This window comes from Ornithodoros turicata, chromosome 5 (genome assembly GCF_037126465.1).
Source record: "Ornithodoros turicata isolate Travis chromosome 5, ASM3712646v1, whole genome shotgun sequence".
NCBI lineage: Eukaryota > Metazoa > Arthropoda > Arachnida > Ixodida > Argasidae > Ornithodoros > Ornithodoros turicata.
The window spans coordinates 81,493,167-81,515,365 of record NC_088205.1 but is presented as its reverse complement, the minus strand read 5'-3'; the positions used below and the strand labels follow the sequence as shown (position 1 = coordinate 81,515,365).

At 45.6% G+C, this 22,199-nt stretch overlaps 1 protein-coding gene across 1 annotated transcript; it reads left to right on the top strand.

Moving 5' to 3' along the window:
- The first annotated feature begins 4,295 nt into the window (after nucleotides 1-4,295).
- LOC135396252 (gamma-aminobutyric acid receptor subunit beta-like) lies at nucleotides 4,296-21,983 on the top strand. The gene is made up of 9 exons (XM_064627276.1): nucleotides 4,296-4,430; nucleotides 9,412-9,515; nucleotides 11,125-11,192; nucleotides 12,043-12,263; nucleotides 15,031-15,113; nucleotides 16,597-16,731; nucleotides 17,317-17,469; nucleotides 18,309-18,556; nucleotides 20,139-21,983. Exons 1-9 carry the CDS (start codon nucleotides 4,366-4,368, stop codon nucleotides 20,514-20,516), a joined length of 1,455 nt encoding a protein of 484 aa, XP_064483346.1. The 5' UTR covers nucleotides 4,296-4,365; the 3' UTR covers nucleotides 20,517-21,983.
- Nucleotides 21,984-22,199: the final 216 nt, after the last annotated feature.

Sequence of the window (22,199 nt, the reverse complement as noted above, 5' to 3'; positions counted from 1 at the left end):
ACTAACACGCAATCACGAAAACACACGACTATACAGTAGGCTGCGTTGCACACGGAGTCTGAGCATGTAACAGTTTTGTGTTCGCATTATCGCTATGGATCTGCAGAGATGATGTTCCTCTACATGAGCCCTGATCAGCGATGATGAAATGTCCCGGAAGGCCGGATGTGCTGCGGAGTTTCTCAACGGGCGGCTTCGCACCGGGACGTTGCCGACAGAAGTGACCAGAGGCTTGCACCATGCCACGCGATGCAAGGTGTTAGTATAGCGCGTCCTCGTCAACGGACCGCTAAAGATCCATCGACATTTACATTTCTAACAAACCGCGAAAAACGTCTTTCGTTGACTGTTTACCTGAATTGGAAGCGTTATAGATGCATCTCGCCTATGACTAACGTTATATTCCGTTTTCTTTGCGCCTGTGTCAGCCTACAGTTTGCAATACAAATACATGAAACATAAATCAAAAAGGCAAAAAAGGGAGCCTGTTCTTCTTCTAGGCTGATATCATCTTGGTTAACGCGGTCCGCCTCGGTAGACCGTGTCTTGGAATACGGCCGAGCGGTTGCGGGGCAGTATTGCTTGTAGTACTGCTCCTGGAAGATTTTTTTCCTAAAAATGTAGATTGTGCCGTTGACACGTACGCAACGTTCCGCGAGTCTTGGATCGTTGCATGGTGACGTCCTGCGCAAATATTGATATTTGACATGCAGTGATCACGTGCATGTGGAGTGGGCATTTACGTAGTCCTAGTCTAGTCCGCGTGAAACGTTAAAAGGAGCCAGTCTGTGTAATTGGTCTTCCGATTCGATTCCAATACATGCGTAATTTGATTAGATTATAGATAGCTCTCCTGCTTGATGACAATACAAATACAAACATATTGCTATCGATTGGGTCACCGTAAGATACTTGCCGCAGTGCGCGCAGAGCGGAAGCAGTTGTCATTGCTGATCGCTGAAATAAACTTCCAAATTTGGATTCGCCGGTGTCCATTGCCCTTCGGTGGCCGGTTTGGCGTATTTTCCGGCCAGTGAGGGCCGGACTGCGAACGCACATCATCCGTGATGAGTCATTGTACGGGCTTGTGGAATGCTTTCGCCAAAGGTTTACCTCGACTCGGCCCTTTGGTCATCAAGGTGGGTGGCACATCAAGTTCTAGTAGACTGTATTGCCCTCCGTAGCGACTCTTCCGGACGTTCAAGATTGTCCGCATGGCACGTACAAAAAGCAACCTCCCCTTGGGAGCGTTGTTATCTGGAATGTAAGATAGAGATTCCGTCTGTGTAAAGGGAACCACCTAGATGGGAGGTTCTCTTACTTGATGACAATACACACAAATAAACACACATAGAAATTAACTTCCAAGATGATAACCTCTAATTAACTTCAACTTGATTAGCTGGTGCCGCGTAGCGTTCGGTGGCCCAGACTCCGGAAGCGCAGGGTGCATGCCATCATGCCATACGTGCTGGTCTTCGTGCGCACCTTGGCCGTGAGCAGAGTCTGTATGGAACCGTGTCATCCACACATCTTTTTCGTCATGTTCAAGTGAGTGGGAGATCGCATTCTTAGTAGGAGAGCCAGGACCGTAATACCTGGGGAAGTGAATGGTTCCTGAGTTCTGGATTGTTCGCATGATCTGGCGGGTACGCACAGATGTCCCCCTTCGTGTGGAGTTGTTCTCCAGTACGCAAGTTGGAGTTTGAGTGCGTGTAAAGGGGGCCTACACATCAATAGGTAGGTTCCCCACTAGATGACAATGCACGCACATATGTAATCCGAAGCAACGGAGACGCTTAAGCACGTATATTAGCCTCTGAGCAAATATACGTTCTGGCTGGGGGTTGGCATTCAGATTGTGTTAGTCCGTTTGAGCCGTCTTAGTTAGTCAGCTTCTGTGGCTGACCTTCCACACTGATGTCAATGAAAGCATGTAATCAGTCTAATCTAATCAGACACTCATCATTTAATCAGTCTAATCTATTCTGTCATCTAATCACCTAATCTGTCTAATTTCATCAGTTAACAATAGAAGATGTACTTCTCCTACTTCATGACAATACACACCGTTATAAAGCACGTCTTTTTTATCCTTTACCGATATTTTATGATAAAGCTATGAGAGCGACCTTATGCTCTATGTAACTACTGGATGACGAATTACTACGTAAAATTCGCGAAATAACTTATTATTTCATTAGGTGTTTTCGGGGAAAACGCGAGATAGCGGAATTGGAGCCTAGCATTATTTAAATTCGCCCGCTATTTCAAATGTCCCGAAACGAGCACATACTTTGAGATATAAATCGCCAAACTTTGGTATGCGACTGAACCGAAACCGAAACCAAAACCACACACTTCTCGAGCGCAAAAGAAAGGGACGGGCGTTCGCGTTGAAGGGCCGCCGGGGTTTGTACCGATGGAGCTGATTGGAGTAGACGCTCACCTCAAGGCGTGACTTTGACATTGTGAGCGCGACCGACTACGGCAAGCAGTCCAATCAGCACTACCACCACCGCGTTCCTGCCCAGGCAAGCCGAAGCGATGTCCTTTCTGCGCTCGAAACGCGCGTAGTTCTGGATTAGCCTCATCTGCATATCAAAGTTTGGCCATTTATTTTTCAAAGTACGCGCTCTCTGACGTCACTGACGTTACGGACGTTTTTGAATTAGGTGGCCGGAATACTGTCCAGGATCTCGACAGTGCGTCGTTTCTCGATGCATTATAGACAACTGACAACTCCCACAAGCTCTTCAAGAAAAAATTCAAGGGCGAGCTGATACATGATGAAAGAGACATACATCCCCGAGATAAGGAAAAACAAAGACAACTTTTGCGGTAGTATTGTGTTTGTCTTCTTCTTCGTTGTCTCGAGTTATCTCCTTCTTCATGTAAGTGAGTGTCCTCGTCTTTAGCGAAACGCGGGTTCTCGTGAAACCGGTCGTTATACGACCCCCTGCAACGCAAGCGTCGTTCCCAAACACGACGTTTCCCATTACATCCAAACGACAGGCCCACCTGTCACAGCGCGCCCTAGACGACTCGCACCATGACGGTCCCGTGGTCGTATACATGTGACTTTGCACGTATACCTTTCACCTGGGTCACTGGATGAATACATCCTTCGTGTCTTCGTCCGGCATGGAAAAGCACAGAAGGTGAAACGATGTACCCCAACAACATTTAATATCCTCTGGATGTACGAATAACGTCCGAACGGACATCAGTTAGGACATCATTCGTACATCCAGAGGACATTCGGTGTTGTTGGGGACTTAACGATCAAAATTAGAGTTGCATAAGTGCAAATGAATGAGAATAGCCAATTTCCAAACTGTATTAGAATTCCTGGTCACGGCGTCAACTGCGACTATTCAGGACTGCGCTGCGTATGCAGCAAGTGCTGACGGGGTGGTCAGTACCTGACTTTCCACCAGTGATGGCCAGTAGTTAACTACATGTAGTTAAACTACTAGTTAAACTACCTGATTGTAGTTAAAAAGTAGTTATCAACTACTTGCAGAAGTGTAGTGGCAACTACTAGTTAAACTACTATTTCGAGTAGTTAACTACAGTAGTTAGGTTACTGGGCAGGCGCCAACTACTTCCGATTTTGCTGCAAGCTTTACGGCACGATTGTGCTTACGACTTTTACTTTGAGCTACATGTTTGATGAGAAAGGAGGTGCAGAGCAATTGTGCCGTGCATGTGTACTAAATATTCACTTCTATCACTGCTTGTGATTCATACTTAGGTGTCCAAGAACAATATAGAATGGGACTGGTGTTGATGGGCAACGTTAAGTAGTCAGAGATGTAGTAGTTTTAACTACCTCCACTGAAAAGTAGTTGAACTACTAGTTAAACTACTCCATTGCGAAGTAGTTAGTAGTTATAGTTCAACTACTGTAGGAGTAGTTAGTGGCCATCACTCCTTTCTACCAATGACGTATGCCAGCCCCCTGTCTCTCACTACTTCCTGCTAACTGATGTCCTTCTCTCCTCGTCTCTACAACGCTTGTGGCCACTTTTGCTTCGCGGAGCTAAACAAGAGATAAAAGGAAGAACAAAGAGTAAACTTTCTGTGAATAGCTTAGGCGGCGTCGCATTCAGAGCGTTCAGTACTTTAACTTCGGTACTCTGTCTTCCCGCGTTGGATCCCAAACCCGGGCCGAAACCCTCACTAGCGCCCTCGGTTGAGAGCGAGACGCAACCCTCGTCGCGCACGCGCAGGTTCCACCTGGCTCTCCTCCGGTGCACTTCCCTCCTCCCCTCCCAGTGTTCGACGGCCCATCTATCCGCAGTGACAGTGAATCGTTGGATCGACGCCTTTGGGCCGTAGTGTGGGCCACTTAGAGGGGCCATGGCCCTCATTACTCTGCACCTGCCCGTCGTCTTTATCACCCTTGTGCTGCTCGCCAATCGAGGGTAAGTGAAAGTGACCGAGCGCTCGTGTTTCGACGCAGAGTTTTTGGCTCCAACATTCGTGGCCATTGCGTTGGCGACGGGCTCGCGTCGTTGTTTGTTTTCACTGTTCGGGACGTAGGAACGGTCGACTAGATTGTTCCTAATTGCTGAGCGTTCCCCGAAGATCGATAAGAGACCACGAAAGTCCGGAAAATATCCATCGCGGCATTACGGAATTAATACAGCTTGCGTACAGGAATAACCGTAACGTACAACGTTTCGTGAGTCGTTCTTTTTATCGGTCGACCTGTCCTGTGAATGAAATGTCGACGAGGCATAAACTCTAAGGGTGATTCTTAGTGTGAAAAAATTGCTAAGGAATGCCTGCGATATGCAGAATGTCGTGATCTTGTAGGGTGCCGCGCAGTATAGTTTACACAACCACATCATGTTCCATTCAGTTACCTGTTCAAACGTATGACTGCATTGGCCATTAGTATGAGCTCTGTGGAACGTCAGGTTACTTCCCTGAATGACAAGTGTGGCGTTACTTAATGGTGATTTTCAAAATTGCGAACTGTGTTGATTGACTTGCACGCACCTCATTTCTGGTGAGCTGTAATGACTGTACATAATTTGAGCAACAACAACGCTTTTTGTAGAGCACGCCATCGCAAGAACTTTCCCATGTGCTCTTTGATAGGTAGTCATTGTTGTCAGAACTGCATTTACAAACAAACTTCATGAACAGACGGAGCAACCTGCCAACCATTTACTCATAGTGATCACCGTGCTTTGGCTTTCCTGCAAGACACGCGCTGGTAGATGCAAAGAGCTTTTTGTGTCTAGGAATTTCATCTTCTTTTTTTCTATCGGGAAGCCTTCTAAACATTTTTCGTCAGCACAGGAAGCGACAACTCTGCTTCACCTCAGCATCTACACCGTAAAGCAGAGACAACAAATGCTGAACGATTAGTAAAGAGAACACCTGCAAGTCAGTAGATACAGTCAGTGCACCTCCTTTTTCAGGATGGCTTCTAATTTGTGGAAAACTTATCCTTATCATCCAAAGCAGTAAGTCTTCGCTAAATGGGCTGACTAAAGCATACTCTAAACGAATCATCAGCACTTTTGCTCTCTCTTTCACTCTCTCACTCTATCTCTATACATATATGTATCACATGCTTCTACTTCATTATTATTATTATTGATAATCTTTTTGTATGGACGCAGTTACATTGCTTTGATATTTTTACGAATTAAAATTTCTTTCACAAGGCCGCACAAGTCGATACCGCTCGCTTGGTTCATGCTAAAGCGCACCTACAGGGTCAGAAGTGTTTTTCGAATATTTAGAATGTACGCGTCGATCATTTTTCCAAGGAAATTTACTGTGCAAGAGCCCATTTATCGGTAAATCTTACCTGCTGCCCCAGGAAGATTTTTTCTAATATCTTACCTTTTTTTGGCAACATTAAGCTCGTGCACTGGTATTTATTTTTAGATTCGTCTTGCATTTTTATCCTTCTAGGACACCTGTAGCATTGTTTCTATTGTTTCACGTGCGCTGAAATTAATTAAAATAATTGATAAAAATTCGAAAAAATTCTGACTCTGCTTTTATGGTCTCTTCTGCCAGCATGACCTTCGTTGACAATCTTCCACTTCTCTTTGATTATCAATGCCTTTGCAGCGGACAAGAATGGCTTTCATGGAATGCTGTCATGTCACAGTGCAACATGGCTATTGAGAGCACCACGGGATGAAGGGCACTTTACGACAGGCTGCGCTGGTGGGAATTTCAAACCTCACATGCAAACTGACATAGCATAACTAAGTCAGACATCATACGTGTCCTAAGAACGATATTTGTACAAAAATCGCGCTATTCGAGATAATGATCCTGAGCTGAAGAAGAAAACGGGTGATGATAATGGCGATGCGAAGACGTTAGTGGTGGCACGGTCTGGACTGGGTACCGAGACAGAAAGAAATAAAGACGAAGCACACACGATCTGCCTGTCTCGGGTTTTTACGGCTAGCGTTGCTCTTGTGCCACAGAGAGAGAGAGAGAAAAAAAAAAGAACAAAGAAAAAAAGAAAAAAAAGAGAGAAAAGAAATCGTACGAATACTGAAAAGATAGACGTATGGTCAGCCGTTTAGTCTCTCACGAAACTGCACCCTTCTGCTCGAATTTGTCAATGCTATTTAGTACCGCTGCTCTGGCTTAGTGCACTTTTTATATTTTTTGTACTGTACCTTGCCGCAGTCACTCTCATTTTGTAGGGCCCGGGCCCTTGTCAAGCTGCTCTGATCTGTTTTTTTTTCTTCGTGAACCCGCACTGTTGTCACGTACAGCGAAATAACTAAATATATAAATAAAAAATAAATAAATAAAATTCTCAATGACGGATGCCGGCTTCTTCACTGCACGTACACGCAGTGGAGCAGCTTGTTTCGCGACTCCCAGCTGGCGTCGCCATAGTCTCTCGAATGTTTGAGTATGATTATTTTTTCTTTAATTGCGTGTTAGCACCGCGAAGCAACTGCGGCTATGAACGGCATGCAGACGTGGACAGAAGACAGAGAGAGGGCAGAAGGAAGGAGAGGGAGACAGGGGCGTTCAGCATGCGCCCTGGGTATGCCAACATCCGTCCGGAAAATCTGCAGGAAACACCCGAGGAAAATCTTAGACAGAAGAGGCGGTAGAAGGATTCTAACCCGCCACCTCACAGTCCTCAGCATGACCTTGGAGCTGCCACCAACGTGTGAATGCTGCATCCACGCGGCCCCTCTGCTTGCGTTTGAAAAGGAAAGAAAGACAAAGTAGTGCGAAAAGAATCGTACACTGAAACGAAACTATGAAAAAAAAAACAACAAAAAACGGAGTTTCGAAAAGTGATTTTTGTTTATAAAAAAAAAAATATTCGCATGTGTAGTGGAAGTCCTCCAGGGTTGCCGACGGGGGATAGTTTCAACGTAAGATTTGGACCATGTTGGGAGAAAAAGATACGAATTAAAACGAGCGTACGTATGAGGTTTCTCGAGGAGCAGTAGCGTGGTAGTGATGAGCCCTCTAAAGCAAGGTACACTCTTAAAAGTGAACTTCACCGCATAGCACGCTCCTAGCCAACCATTATCTCGAATGATATCGTTATCTACCCTGATTTGTTGAAAACAGGGGGCGTACGCCTTTTCTGTGACAATTATGAACAGCATAAGTGTCACAGAAATGGAGTACGCCCCCCGTTTTCAATAAATCAGGGCAGATAACGATATCATTCGAGATAATGGTTGGCTAGGAGCGTACTATGCGGTGAAGTTCATTTTTAAGAGTGTACTAAAGATACTTAAAGACACTATGGCTATACAACCCTCGTGGCCATATGTATACATACTGCGAATATAAGATGGTCAAACCCCGCACGCTTCGGTAATAATGCGCCACGAACCAACCGAGTCACACGTCAGTTCAAATGCCTCTCTAACGAATGATAACGTAGGATCGAACCCCACCACCGGTAGTACCCCACGAAGTCGGCCAAGGACGCGTACTGAGCCCCCGTTTCCCGCCCCTTCCCGTAGTACCGTCTCCGTGTGTCGGCGTTCGTAAACCGCCCATAGCTACAGTTACAGTTACTACAGCTACAGTTACTTCGCGGTGCTAACGGGGAATTTAATAAAAAGAAACAGAGAGTTTTTGAAATATTGACAGCGTTAAAGTCATCGTCATTTCCTTGCTTTTGTTTCTGCGTGAAAAGTGAAATGAAGCCGTACACTCTTAAAAATGAACTTCACCGCATAGCACGTTCCTAGCCAACCATCACCTCGAATGATATCGTCATCTTCCCTGATTTGTTGAAAACGGGGGGCGTACGCCTTTTTTGTGACAATTATGAACAGCATAAGTGTCACAACAAAGGCGTACGCCTCCCGTTTTCAACAAATCAGGGAAGATGACGATATCATTCGAGGTGATGGTTGGCTAGGAGCGTGCTATGCGGTGAAGTTCATTTTTAAGAGTGTAGTAAGCGATGGCAAAAAGTCTAAAGACGCTACACTCTTACAAATGAACTTCACCGCATAGCACGTTCCTAGCCAACCATCATCTCAAATGATATCGTTATCCGCCCTGATTTGTCAAAAACGGGAGGCGTACGCCTTTTTTGTGACACTTATGCTGTTCATAATTGTCACAAAAAGGCGTACGCCTCCCGTTTTCGACAAATCAGGGCAGATAACGATATCATTTGAGATGATGGTTGGCTAGGAGCGTGCTATGCGGTGAAGTTCATTTTTAAGAGTGTACCAGCTCGGACGACCTTCAAAACGTCTGTTCTGCATTCGGAACTTCATCGCGTTACACTCTCTCGACCAGCTGTCATTTCCAAACACGGAGAGAGAGAGAGGTCGGAGAGTACCTTTTTGTGACAGCTCAACAATCTGGGAATTGAAAGATGGAAGCCTCAGATTCGTGCACATTGAGTTGGAGCGGTAGCAGGCAAGCAACGCGTTGATTTTTTTCCCACGGCACGCAATCTCATCGCACGCTTTCGAATCCTCTCATCAACGATTCTTAATGCAACTCTGACGCCGTTTTTTCGTGAGCTGCACGAATTAACTGAGGGTTCGAATAAAGTTTACAAATAAAAATTACTTTAATAAAATGTTTATCAAAGTAATTGCGCAGTGAACACGTCAAAGAGAACATGCGTGTACGTAATTTGTTAAATATGCGGAAATGTACCTTTTTGTGCAAATACGATGAGATAGCACAATGTCAAATTGTGTGCTTGCTCGTTATGAAGATTTCTTTTTTTAAGAATTCGTCATACTCTTCACCGTGTAGTGCATCATGACTCATCTGTCGACGACAACGGTGAAAAAATGCTTATTACTATTCCACATAATGAAGGTGTTAAGCTTGATTAGAATTGCCGTGAACTCTCTATGAATCATGTCCTTGAATGTCATGCCCACGAACTTTTTTTTTCTCTGCCAGTTTATGCGAGTTGAGTGAGCCACCGGAGCAGCTGGACAACATCACGGATATTTTAAAGACCATTCTGGACGGCTATGATATCCGGTTGAGGCCAAATTTTGGAGGTAAGCCGCAGACATTAGAAAAACATGATCTCACTTTTGTATTGTCACTCATTTAACGGTTCTTCTAAACGGTTCCAACCAGGTGTTCTCTTCTGTGTTCACAGACAACATCATCATCTAACAGGGCATACAATGTGACCGTACCTTGATTGAGGTTATCAGACTATCAGTGCTGCAGCTAATATCGTGACACCAGGTCGTGGTATTGAGGCTCGTGCACATGACGTCACGCGCAGTCACGTGACTCGGGAAAACATGGGGATACGTCGCAGGCGTCATACTACGGGCCGAATGAGGTCACAGCCATACCGCAACAACAAACGGCATGCCCTCCTACTGCGACTATGTTTTCTCGAGTCACGTGACGTAACGTGACGTCACTGTACAAGCCTCATTCTTACAGAGGACGTACTTCCCTCGTTCTCAAAGTCAAAGAGTGAGAGAAACGCGCAATAATTCTGAGTGGTTGTTAACCTTGAACGTTGACATGCCATGATGTTCTCTTCAAAAATTGCAAATAAACAACATTGGGCGTCTTGCAAACACGATACGGCCTTGTCGATTAGTCGTACACTCTTAAAAATGAACTTCACCGCATAGCGCGCTCCTAGCCAACCATTATCTCGAATGATATCGTTATCTGCTCTGGTTTGTTGAAAACGGGGGGCGTACGCCATTTCTGTGACACTTATGCTGTTCATAATTGTCACAGAAAAGGCGTACGCCCCCTGTTTTCAACAAATCAGGGCACATAACGATATCATTCGAGATAATGGTTGGCTAGGAGCGTGCTATGCGGTGAAGTTCATTTTTAAGAGTGTAGCTGGAACACGATGGTATAGCCCCCATTTTCAAATGCACATAAAGAAAGCGAAACAGACGAAACAGTCAAAATAAGTATTCCTTCGAAAGCGCAGCTCATGGGGCGGTATTGTCTTGAAACGTCTGACCTGTTCTTTGTGTGAATCTAGGCCAGCAGCCAATTTCCCATTGAAGGGTTGCCAGACTTCATCTTGAAGCGGGAAATGGGCGCCGACGGCGGCAGCAGCCCAAAATCGATCGATGTTCGGATCACGTTTTTTTTTCGCTTTTGTCCTTTCGACGTTTCCTTGCAACTTTTATTTCCCCAATATCTCCCCTCGCGTGCCTGGCTCAGTGGAGGATCGAGAATAAAGATGGAACTCTCTCTCTCACTTGAACGATCTTTCATCCAAAGTGGCTCCCTTTCTCTCGCCTATTAATTATAATTACAGGTGCGCGCTTATTACGAGTGTAATCGGTTGATCGAGTGGCTTTTCAATTCATTACTCGATCGATATATCCGAGCAATGGTGTCGCGTTCTTAAAAGGCGACTTCGCCGCAATGCACGCTCTGTATGGACGGCTGTGCAGAACGGCGTATCTTCTTTGGGTGTACAGGTCCTGTGTCCTAAAATATTGCGAGGATTAAATATACACGGGGGAGATAAACAGTCTCGTGTTTTGAAGTAGATCGAGTGGTGGTGATGATGATGATGAAGATGATGATGATGATAGGAAGTAGTTCAGGTAAAAGTGTTTCGCGATATGCCAAAGAGTTTAAAGAAATGTCGCGGGCATGTTCTTACAGGTAACCCGCTGTTCATTGGCATGGACATCAACATTGCAAGCTTCGACAGTATATCTGAAGTAAACATGGTAAGGAAGTGCAATACGTTCAGTCGTTGAAGGCAATACGAAGTGGAACGTCGTCTATTGACCAAACGCTTCACTATGTGCTACGCCTAAAACTGCTCTAAATTTCCACAATTGGAATTACTACGTTTAATGTTCTTTCTGCACTAAAAAACGAAAAACAACCGGAAGCGTGGTCCGCGAAACCATCTTCTGTGGACGCCACGCTAGACGCCGAAAGCCGTAACACGGTATAATAAAACAATAGACCTCGCAAATGTCACGCCATAATTAATAGGGATCAATTAAATTAATTGACGCTACGCTAAGGGGTCTCACGAGGAGCTAGCTGATAGGGTGTATGCCCAATTATAGTGCTACAACAAGCGTTCTCTGTGATATACATACAGGGTGTCCCAGAAAACGTGTCATTGAATTATAATAAAAAAACTACGCCACCTGGAATCATGCGGTTAACGGCATTTGTTCTTATTAGGTTTTTGCCACCTCCCATTTTTGTCGATGGGTCAGCTCCTGAATATCCCTGTCAATTATCATTAATTTGAGTAAATTAGACACGCTCTGCACACTGGTGGGATAAAAAAGTGACCTTTACTTGGCAAATTTCCGACCTAGGCTCGCAAAAATGTACATAATTAAACTTACGTTACACGACATTCGCATCAGGAGGTGGCAAAAACCTAGTAAGAACGTATGCCGTTGACCGCATGACTCTAGGTGGTGTAGTTTGTTTATTATCATTCAATGACACGTTTTCTGGGGCACCCTGAATAGTTTCATATTGCCACAGACACGGCAGATACGAAGAGGCGCTTCCTCGTTATACCTTTCTACAACGTCTTTCTTTCTCCAGGACTACACCATAACCTTGTACCTGAATCAGTACTGGCGGGACGAGCGACTCACCTTCAGCAAGGAAAAGTACGAGCTCACGCTGTCCGGCGACTTCGCAGAAAAGATTTGGGTTCCTGACACCTTCTTCGCCAACGATAAGAACTCCTTCTTACACGACGTCACGGAGAAAAACAAGATGGTGCGTCTTCAATCGGACGGACATATCACCTACGGCATGAGGTAAACGCATATCTCACAGACTGAGGGAGTCTGCTATCTATTGTCGTCATCACTTGTGACTAATCTCGCGTTTCTGACCCCTGACTTCTATGGGAGCCCGCCTGGTGGCAAAACCAGAGAAGCAACATTGCGTGTCACATTCAAAGGTCCAGATGCAAGAAAAAAGCAAGACAAATTGTGTGTGTAATAGCTAATTCCACGGGTCGTTATAGTGAAACTCTTACACTGACTTGAGCGTGCATGTTACACTGGTCAATTCAGTGCAACGTTGCGTCGCGTTTCATTGGTCCTCTCTTCGGTTCGCTCTTCCTTCGTTTCTACACTGAGCCACACTACACTGCTCTGCACGAAATCGACCAGCGGAATTCGCCATAAGATAGGCCCCAGAAAGGACGCAAAGCGATCTCGGAAGAATGCGGCAACCACACGTCTATTGTAACCTCTTGGCCACCCCGTTTTTCTTTGTTTTTTCTTGTGTCCGCGATGGAGTATGCTACACTCAATGCCATGCCGATACCCAGCCACCCCACGACGAGTCCAATATGGTTTCCCCCGTGGGCCACCACACGCGCTCTTACACTCTTAAAAATGAACTTCACCTCATAGCACGTTCCTAGCCAACCATCATCTCGAATGATATCGTTATCTGACTTGATTTGTTGAAAACGGGAGGCGTACGCCCTTTTTGTGACAATTATGAACAGCATAAGTGTCACAAAAAAGGCGCGTTTTCAACAAATCAGGGCAGATAACGATATCAATCGACATGACGGTTGGCTAAGAGCGTGTTATGCGGTGAAGTTCATTTTTAAGAGTGTATCCAAGAATGCATCTTATCGAAAGCATTTTGGAAGACACTGTACGAAGAAAGTGAAAGGGTGAGATTATCCCCCTCTCACATGACCAGCATGCGCTCTTAAAACAAAGCTTCACCACATACACTCTTAAAAATGAACTTCACCGCATAGCGCGCTCCTAGCCAACCATTATCTCGAACGATATCGTTATCTGCTCTGGTTTGTTGAAAACGGGGGGCGTACGCCATTTCTGTGACACTTATGCTGTTCATAATTGTCACAGAAAAGGCGTACGCCCCCTGTTTTCAACAAATCAGGGCACATAACGATATCATTCGAGATAATGGTTGGCTAGGAGCGTGCTATGCGGTGAAGTTCATTTTTAAGAGTGTAGCACGCTGAAGGCCAACCATTGTACAGAGTGTATCACTGTTGATTTGTGGAAAGCGCGGGGCGTGCGCCTTTTTCCTGACGCTTAACATTGCTGCTTAAGTGTCACAAAAAAGGCGTACGCCTCTCGTTTTCAACAAAAAAGGGGAGACAACGATGTCACTCGGGATGATGATTGGCTAGGATCGTGCGATGTGGTGAGGTTCATTTTTAAGAGCAGGCGCGACTTGGCGGGAGGAACCCACGGCAAACATCACGTGGATTTCACCGTGTTCCACGGACATGAACGCAATATAATGGAAATGGAGAAGAAGCTAGACCTGAGTGTCACTGGGCCAGTCTACATTCTAGGAATAGAAACTTCGCCGCAGAAACAGTTCAACTAGCAGCGTGGGCTAGTGGATACAGCATCCGGTACAAGGTCATGCTGGTGGGTGCCGGTTTCGAATCTTACTTCCGACAGACTATTTAACAGTTCACCATGAAGTCGGCCCACGACGCTTACTCTTCCACTCCTTCCTGCTGTCTTCTCTCCATCGGTGGATGTCTGCATGTACACCGCCTGTAGCCGCAGTTGTGCTAACATGGAACAAAGAAAGTGTTCAGATCTAACCACTATGCTTTTCATTTGGGGATAAGCCAAGGGGTGCGCTGTTTCGTGACACTTGCTTTGAGGTCTCGGGCTCTGTACATAGTTTGAGTGATTGATGAGAGGTTGTCTGTGATGTTCATCAACGGCCGTATTCTCAAACGATCCTTGCCTCGACTCCTGTGAGTAGGGGAAATTCCCCACATGAGGAGACGTTGGGCTTCAAGGAAACAGCGGTACGCGGTAGTCGAAGAAAGTGTCGAGGATTTAGTCCGCTGGAGAAGCGTTACGAGTCGAGGCCGATTTGTGAAGCGCAAAAAGGGGATCGAGGAGCAGCTCGAATGGAGGGGCGAGTCGAGGATCGTTTCTGAAAAAAGGCTGGCAATCCACACTCTAAGAAAAAAAGGAGTAAAATGGGCAGTAGTTGCAGCTTCTACTCCCCTGGACCGCCTCCCCCCAAATTACTCCCCATTTTAGTCCCCTAACCCGACATTTAGTCCCGACATTTACTCCCCAGAACTGCAAATTGTCACTAAACTTCGCGAATGTTCTCCTGAATGCAACAGTCTACGTAAATATGGGCCCTTGGTCAATTTGAACGGCATAAGGCTGTATAACTCAGCCACCGTAGCAATTTTCCAGCCACACAGGGTAAGAAACAGTTAGCGCATCTTTCTTCGCAAATTGTGCCCTATGTATGACGGAAGATTTTATATAACGCGATATATCACGGTTGACGGTTTGCTTCAAAGTATTTTCATGCATGCACACGAATTATGTACCTACCTGGGACTCTTACAACAGCGCGTGAAATACAGTCTCCACTCTGTGACATTCATTTACTCCCGTGCATTTACTCCCGAAAGGGACTATTTTTTGTAGCAATTCATTTAGTCCCCAAAAGGAGTAAAAGTACTCCTTTTTTTTTTTCTTAGAGTGTATTTGCCGTTAGTCTATACTCGTGCCACTTATCAGGAATCACTGATTGCAGATTCACCACCACACTGGCCTGCATGATGGACTTGCACTATTACCCACTAGATTCTCAAAACTGCACAGTAGAGATAGAGAGTTGTGAGTATACAAGGCTTGTCGTGCACTTCACGGATATAAGCGAATATACAGGGCCTTTTTTTTTTCTTCTATCACTTGCAGAATATTTATTAAAAAAAAAAAAACTATGAGAGCAGCCTAGGTGTCGTTTTTGCAGTTGAGTTATATACGATCAGGCAGACATCCTCTCGAAGATGCATGATTAATTACTGTACCTGAAACTCATTACCTAACACTTTGATTAGGAAATTTTCCGAAAAAGCGCGAGAGCAGGATGAGAGACAATTCTCGTTGAAAGCCATTCCATTTTTTAAAAACTCATGAAACGTGCACGTGCATTGAAATATTTATTGCCAAATTTTGGCATCACTTTCACCGACGGAGGCTTACCTGGCCCGGAAAGCGATCAGCAGCTACTGCAATCATCACCATCGCTCCAAGGCACGCACGTGGCCTCTGACGTAGAATGAGCGCTGTGCTCTCCGCGATCTCTGTTGCCGCGGTTTCGGTTTCGGCTCATCTGCATATCAAAATTCGGCGCTAGAGAGGGAGAGAGAGAGAGAGAGAAAGACACATGATGACGATGATATGGGGGTGACTTCCGCTCAGCGCATGTGCGCGTTCCAGGATTAAAAAAAAAGAGGAGTGGTTCTGAACGAGGATGGTCTCCCATCCTGGTATATTTGCGCAAAATCCTCTAATTAACGAGGTAAGTAATGAATTTTAAGTAATTAATCATCTTCTACATACATACTTTCTTAGAGAAAAGATGTCCACCCCACTATATAATTCTAACTTCAAAAACGACATCTATGTTTGTAGGAAAATTTTATTCCATGGGTGGCGTAACTACGACAGGGTATACGAAGACATGGCTTTTAAAACTAGTGTGCTAACGAACATGTGTGAACGTGATAGAAAAGTCAGGCCTATATATGCTACGGTGAAAAAAAATAAAAAAATAAATGTCCAGCTGTTATTGAGCAATGAAAAATGGAAATTACGGAATGACGAAATCATACCACTTATCGACCTCCGCGCTGCAATACTCGATAGTCCCGCAGGGAGATCTATCCTCCACGACGTTCTAGATAGGACAGGTCTCCCCATCTTGCAAGGAAAACGTGGTCAGCACTTGAAGAGAGCTCTTCTTGGAGTGTCTGGACTACGAGACACCTTGCCCGATGTAGAAGTAGCAAGATGGGAGTCTCTCGACGACTCTGAAGAACAGCTTTGCACCTGGCGGACCACGAGATCGATGATCCGCACGTTGTTAGCAGGATGTGCATGTGACCGTCGGGCGAACGCAGACGAGGCAAGGTTTCACGAAAGTCCACGCAAATTCTAACTGTAAAAACGACACGTATGCTGCTTTCATAGCTTTTTATATATATAAAAAAAGAAAAGTCTGTAAAGATTAAAAAAAAAAACCCTGTATATTAACTATTCTTTCACTATATGGAAGTAACGGTGAATGACATATTCTATTAATTTTTACTTCCAGACGGCTACACGGTATCGGACGTGGTGATGTTTTGGAAAGAACCTGAACCCGTTGTCGGAGTGGAACAGTCGGAACTCCCGCAGTTTTCCATAATGCGGTACGAGACGAAAGACCGAATAGAATCGCTCGCCACGGGTAAGCAATGACTGTTTTTTATTAACAGGTCTCTCGAGACACATGCATTGCCACCTGAAACATGACATTATACAGCCTATAAAATACGAGTATAACTGACAGTGAACATAATGCGAGTCGGCGTACTAGAACAAGAGCAGGAGGTAAACTAAACGTAACAACATTTAAAGCCAGTTTGGGGAAACTGAGATTTATCTTTGATGATGTGTATGAGTGGAAGTACGAAGTACCATCAGAAATAAAAAGCGCTACAAAGCTATTAGGCCTCTTTTTCAGGAAAGAGGTCAAACATGTTCTCTTTTATGTGTAGAATTTTGACCATTTTTGGACTTGCTTATAATCTAGTTTATTGTGCATCTGAGATGTTCAACAGTACCCATTGTAATCATCAGAGAGTACTGCTCCACCGGGAACCTTTCTTACGGGGTCCTCCATCTTACACATTTACATTGTAAAACGTATAAAGACCCTAGACACGATGATAAAGAAAAGTGACTCGAAAGCAAATTGTTACTTTGTAGTGTGTTTGGAACACCCTTCATTGCAGCTCCCGTAGGAATATATCAATGTCAACGTCTTTTGTAGGAACTTATCAGCGTCTTTCGTTAAGCTTCGAGCTGAAGAGGAACATTGGCTACTTCATCTTCCAAACCTATCTTCCTTCTATTCTTATTGTGATGCTCTCCTGGGTTTCCTTTTGGATCAACCACGAGGCGACCTCAGCCAGGGTCGCTTTAGGTATGTATTGTCGTCATCAAGTAGGGAACCTACACATGCAGATAGGTTTGCATATACTAGAGTGTCTGGAAGGCTATGTGAACACTTTCGTGACACTGCTCAGTGAAATATAACATATATAATGCGAACAAGGTAAGAGCAACGGCGTCAAAGGGATTGTAACCTTTGCTGCTCCAAATGACCGAGGACTTTGCCGAGTGGGTAGCCGTTTGTGTGCGTCAGCTCCAAGGCCATGGTAACGGCTGTGGGGTGTGCACCATGGGATCTTGCCATTCGTGACTTTACGTCACGAGACAACTATGATGGTCAGCAACGTCCCATGTAGCTCATGTAACATGAGCTCAGTGCAGGTCTGGACACCCATTGTTCGCGTAGAGTGTGTTCTATTGACCTCCAGTCTCCAGCATGACGTTGATTGTGTATTCACACGAGGGACATCCTCACGGAATATTCTAGTGGTAGAAAAAGCAAAAATACTGCTTTCAGAGACGAAGTTCCGTCCTGTATTACGTGAGCATTCACACGGTGCAGAATATCGGGCGTGGCGTGCGGCGCATTTAGCAGACGACGCTTAGCAGACGACACCGTCAGCGTGTTTTCCTGTCGTCTGCTACGGAATATCTTGTGGTTGCGTAGCTGGATATTCCCCACGCGTAGCAGTGCACGCGAACGCTCACGTGACAGCAGAAAGCTATGACGCTTTTCGCATCTTCCGCTACTGGGGGAATGTCGCTAGTGTGAATATACACGGCGAGGCTACCACTCACGCCGGACGCTTCAAGGAAACCCAGTTGACGCTTGAAAAGGAGAACCTTTGTTGATGGAGTCCTTTTTCGTAGGCATCACAACGGTGCTGACGATGACGACTATCAGTACGGGAGTCCGATCTTCACTTCCACGCATATCGTACGTGAAAGCTATCGACATCTACTTGGTGATGTGCTTCGTGTTCGTGTTCGCCGCCCTCTTGGAGTACGCTGCCGTCAACTACACCTACTGGGGAGCCAGGGCCAAAAAGAAAACGAAGAAGTCAAAGGAGACGAAGGTTCCTCCTCCGCCTCCGGCACAGAGCGAACAGCTATACGCTGTAAGTTTCTCTAATGTCAACCGAGCTGATACTTTAACAGCCCGCTCTGAGGTCTGGGAACAGGTCCTCAGTTGCAAACTCCTGCTGAAGGTCACAAAACGAGGGTACCGACCTCCCGTGAACTCCGCAAGTACTCCATGCAGGTGGAGCATTGTATTGTCTACACATGAAGATCTGGACGCAATTCAATTCTGTTGAATTCCAAAGTGATTGAGCACCACAGTGCGGAGTTATAATGCGAACTAAACGAAGCCGGTATAGTCCAAACAATCAAAATGGCGATGTTGCGACGAACAGTTGAGACCATGGGCGTTCCCAAGATTTTTTTTCCATGGGGGGCGGGGGGGAAAGGCGTGCAACCCCCACACCTCTGTCCTTGTAGACGGACGCTAAGGATTGGTGCGTGTGTCCAGAGGTTCATATTGTTATGACATCTGAGAAAAGTCACGCCGACCTATGAATAAAGGTTCCCCCGCCTCCATAACTCTATATCCCCAGTGAATAAAGGGTTCACAATTTTGTTAACAACCTGTTACAGTTGAGACGCGACTCTACGAACGGCAACATGACATACAACACTGAAGCGGGTGGGATCTACAATAAAGGCCGCTGCAGTCTTGTGCCCTAGTATAGGGTCTCCACTTCTCTTTGAAGAATTCCCTCAAGCGGCCAACACAGCCATTTTGATTGTTTTGACAACTGGGTTCGTGCATTTTTTGCATTAGAATTCCGCGCCGTGGTTGTCAATCACTTTGAAAATTCAACAGAATTGAATCATCTTCAAAGCTTTAGGCGTCTGCAGACAACACAATGTTCCGCCCCGCATTGAGAAACTGCCGAGCACGGCACGGCGGCTCTAATAAACAAAGATACAAGTAAGATAATACATAAATCTAAGACAATAAGATACGTATTTCCGGGCATATAAAAATACGCTATATAAAGGGGGGGGGGTTCAATAAATATTAATGATTGATTGCAAGGTAAACAGGTTGTTACTTACACCGGTACCAAGGGTCACAGAAGCAAGGAGCTGTTGGACTAAGGTAACCTCCAAATAGCCTAAAGATAAACGTTAATACAAGGGCCGTTCAAGGTTGACCGAGACTTTTATCTCTTAAAATACAGTGGGAAATTCGGGAAGCACGAACGTACTTCGGTTTCTCAAGGTATTCACCGTGCGCATCTGAACACCGCTGTCATCACCGTAGCAACTCCTTGATGAATGCTTTGATGCCTTTGGCGTGGAAAGAAGTGGGGCTGCTGTCGTAGCCAGTGCAGGACATCTTTCTGGAGGGCTTCGTCTGCGTCCGAGGTGCTCTTTAAGGGAACCAAACAAGTGATGACCGCTTGGTGATAACTGTATTCAGTTACATTTACTCACAGATTTTTGTCGAGCAAAAGTCCCGGTCAACCTTGAACGACCCTTGTACATAACAGAGTCGGTATTAACCGCTATACAAAAGAACACTGCTGTTACTTCCAACGTCTTGTTAAAGTGAAATGTTTGTCACAACCACAGAGATCCATTCCGTGACTGCATACAATATATAACTTCAAAACCGAACTGTTCTTTCACCAGAACAACGAGGAGATAATCGAGCTGCACGACGTGCGCCTGTCGCCTCTTCCCTGCCTGCGGAACCGACACCGACCCATGTCAAACCCGGGCAGCGACAGCGACGTCAAGTTTCCTCCGTCGTTCCGCATGACCGGTCGGTATCCCTACAATCCCCGCGGCCACCCATCCGGTGGCTACCGCGGAGGTCGTGCCCGGGGCTCCGAGTACGCCACACGGAGGCCTAAGGTGTTCCAGTCCCTGAAGCGCGGTGCCAGTGCCCTCCGGGCCTCCATGCCAAGAATCAAGGATGTGAACAAGATCGACAAGTATTCCCGGGTCATTTTCCCCATTTCTTACCTCATATTTAACGCCATTTATTGGTGTTTCTATCTCGTCTGAAACGACTCATCGTCAAAGTCGACTCTACTAACTATGCTTGATCCAATTGAGCAACGACTCTTCTGGAAGAGCGCCGTTGTGCCGCGGGAACTCTTTTCTAGTGAGGAGGATTGTTCGCGGGCCAATGACACTGTCGTCGTGGTGAGACCACAGCTGGTGCATCGCGAGGAGGAACGCGTAACGCCATAATAATTGTTATGGTCAAAGGTAACCGAAGCCTTCGGGTTCCGGTCCCCTTGCGAGTGCAGGAGGAACGGGAGGATCTGTGTGCTTATAATGCTATATAAGAGCGAGAAGGACCTGTGTAGTTCATCGAAATTCTGAAATTGGGGATGCAGTTTGATAATCACTGCTCGCAGTTTTCCTAATCACCGGGACTAGACCTGTACGGTTACAGGACGCCTTTCTCACGAAGACTGTGAAACTTGAGGGTCTATTCCTAGTCGGACGTTTTCATTAGTGCCACTCTGAGTTGTTTTCAAGTGTTACAGTAAATTCCATCACGATACCGATACCTTCCTTCTCTTCCTTGTTCCGAAATGCGTTTAGAGTGCCCGCGTGCCATGGGGTATAAGACTTGTGCCACATTTCATTGCGTAAATGGTGAGAAGGCCGTAGGTGCACCACCACAGAAGAGAGTGTGCAGTGAAAACAGCAGCGTAACACGGCTTACATTACAAGGCGTTCAGTTTCTTGTGTTGCATAAGACCTCTGCCACAGGAGCGCTAATGGACGTCCTGTTCCTGTTCCTACAGTGGTGATGCAGGACAATGCTAAAAGAGGAACAATGCCTGCGTCGTATAGAATGAAGATATCCTTGTCGACATCCATGTCATCTTGTTGGTGTTCAAAGTGGACCAGAACGATTCAATGAAGAGCGTCCTTAGTATGTGTGTAAGAGTACGAATGCGCATACGATGAGCTTCACCATAGAAGGCGCATTACCAGTAGCGCCAATTTCGTCATTATTTTTCTTACATCATCATCATCATCGTCGTCGTCGTCAATCTGAGGTAAAATCAGGATGTACGTGTTTATCACAGGGTTCTTGTGCATCCATCCATGTTCCATCCATGCATCCATCATGTTCACGTATTTGATCATTTGAGGTACATTCGTACAAATCATTTCATATAGTTACTGTGCTTGCGTTACTAGATGCCTTCTTGACAGTCCTTATAACCACGCTTATCATAGAAGTAATAATTTCTGGTAGCGTGCCTCTCCTCTTTATGTTGACCACTGTTCAGCCACTTTTTGTCTGACTTTCTCGTGGTGCAGCGAGAAGTGACGTTCCACCACTCAGTGGGATGATGGGACACGAAGGATTGGGGGCCCTTCTCTTGTACAGGACCATTGTACATATGTAGATTTGCACTGTGTAGCGGTAATTAATTCTCGCCTTGTATAGGCGGCTGTTGAAGGAGTATTTATATTTGGATGGAATAAAAGAGTACGGCGGACGTGTTACAATTTGTGCGCGTTTGTCAATATCTCCAACCCTACTCGGAGGTACGAATATCTGTAAGCACAGTGTGCTTTTGACGAAGACAAGTGACGAAGGTCTTGGATAAAATGGGCAGGGATGCATGCACCTCCCCTTAGAACTGCGAACATTTTCTGATATGAATATACTATATACTTTATATTGTGAGACGGTATCAGCCATGATCACCATTATCT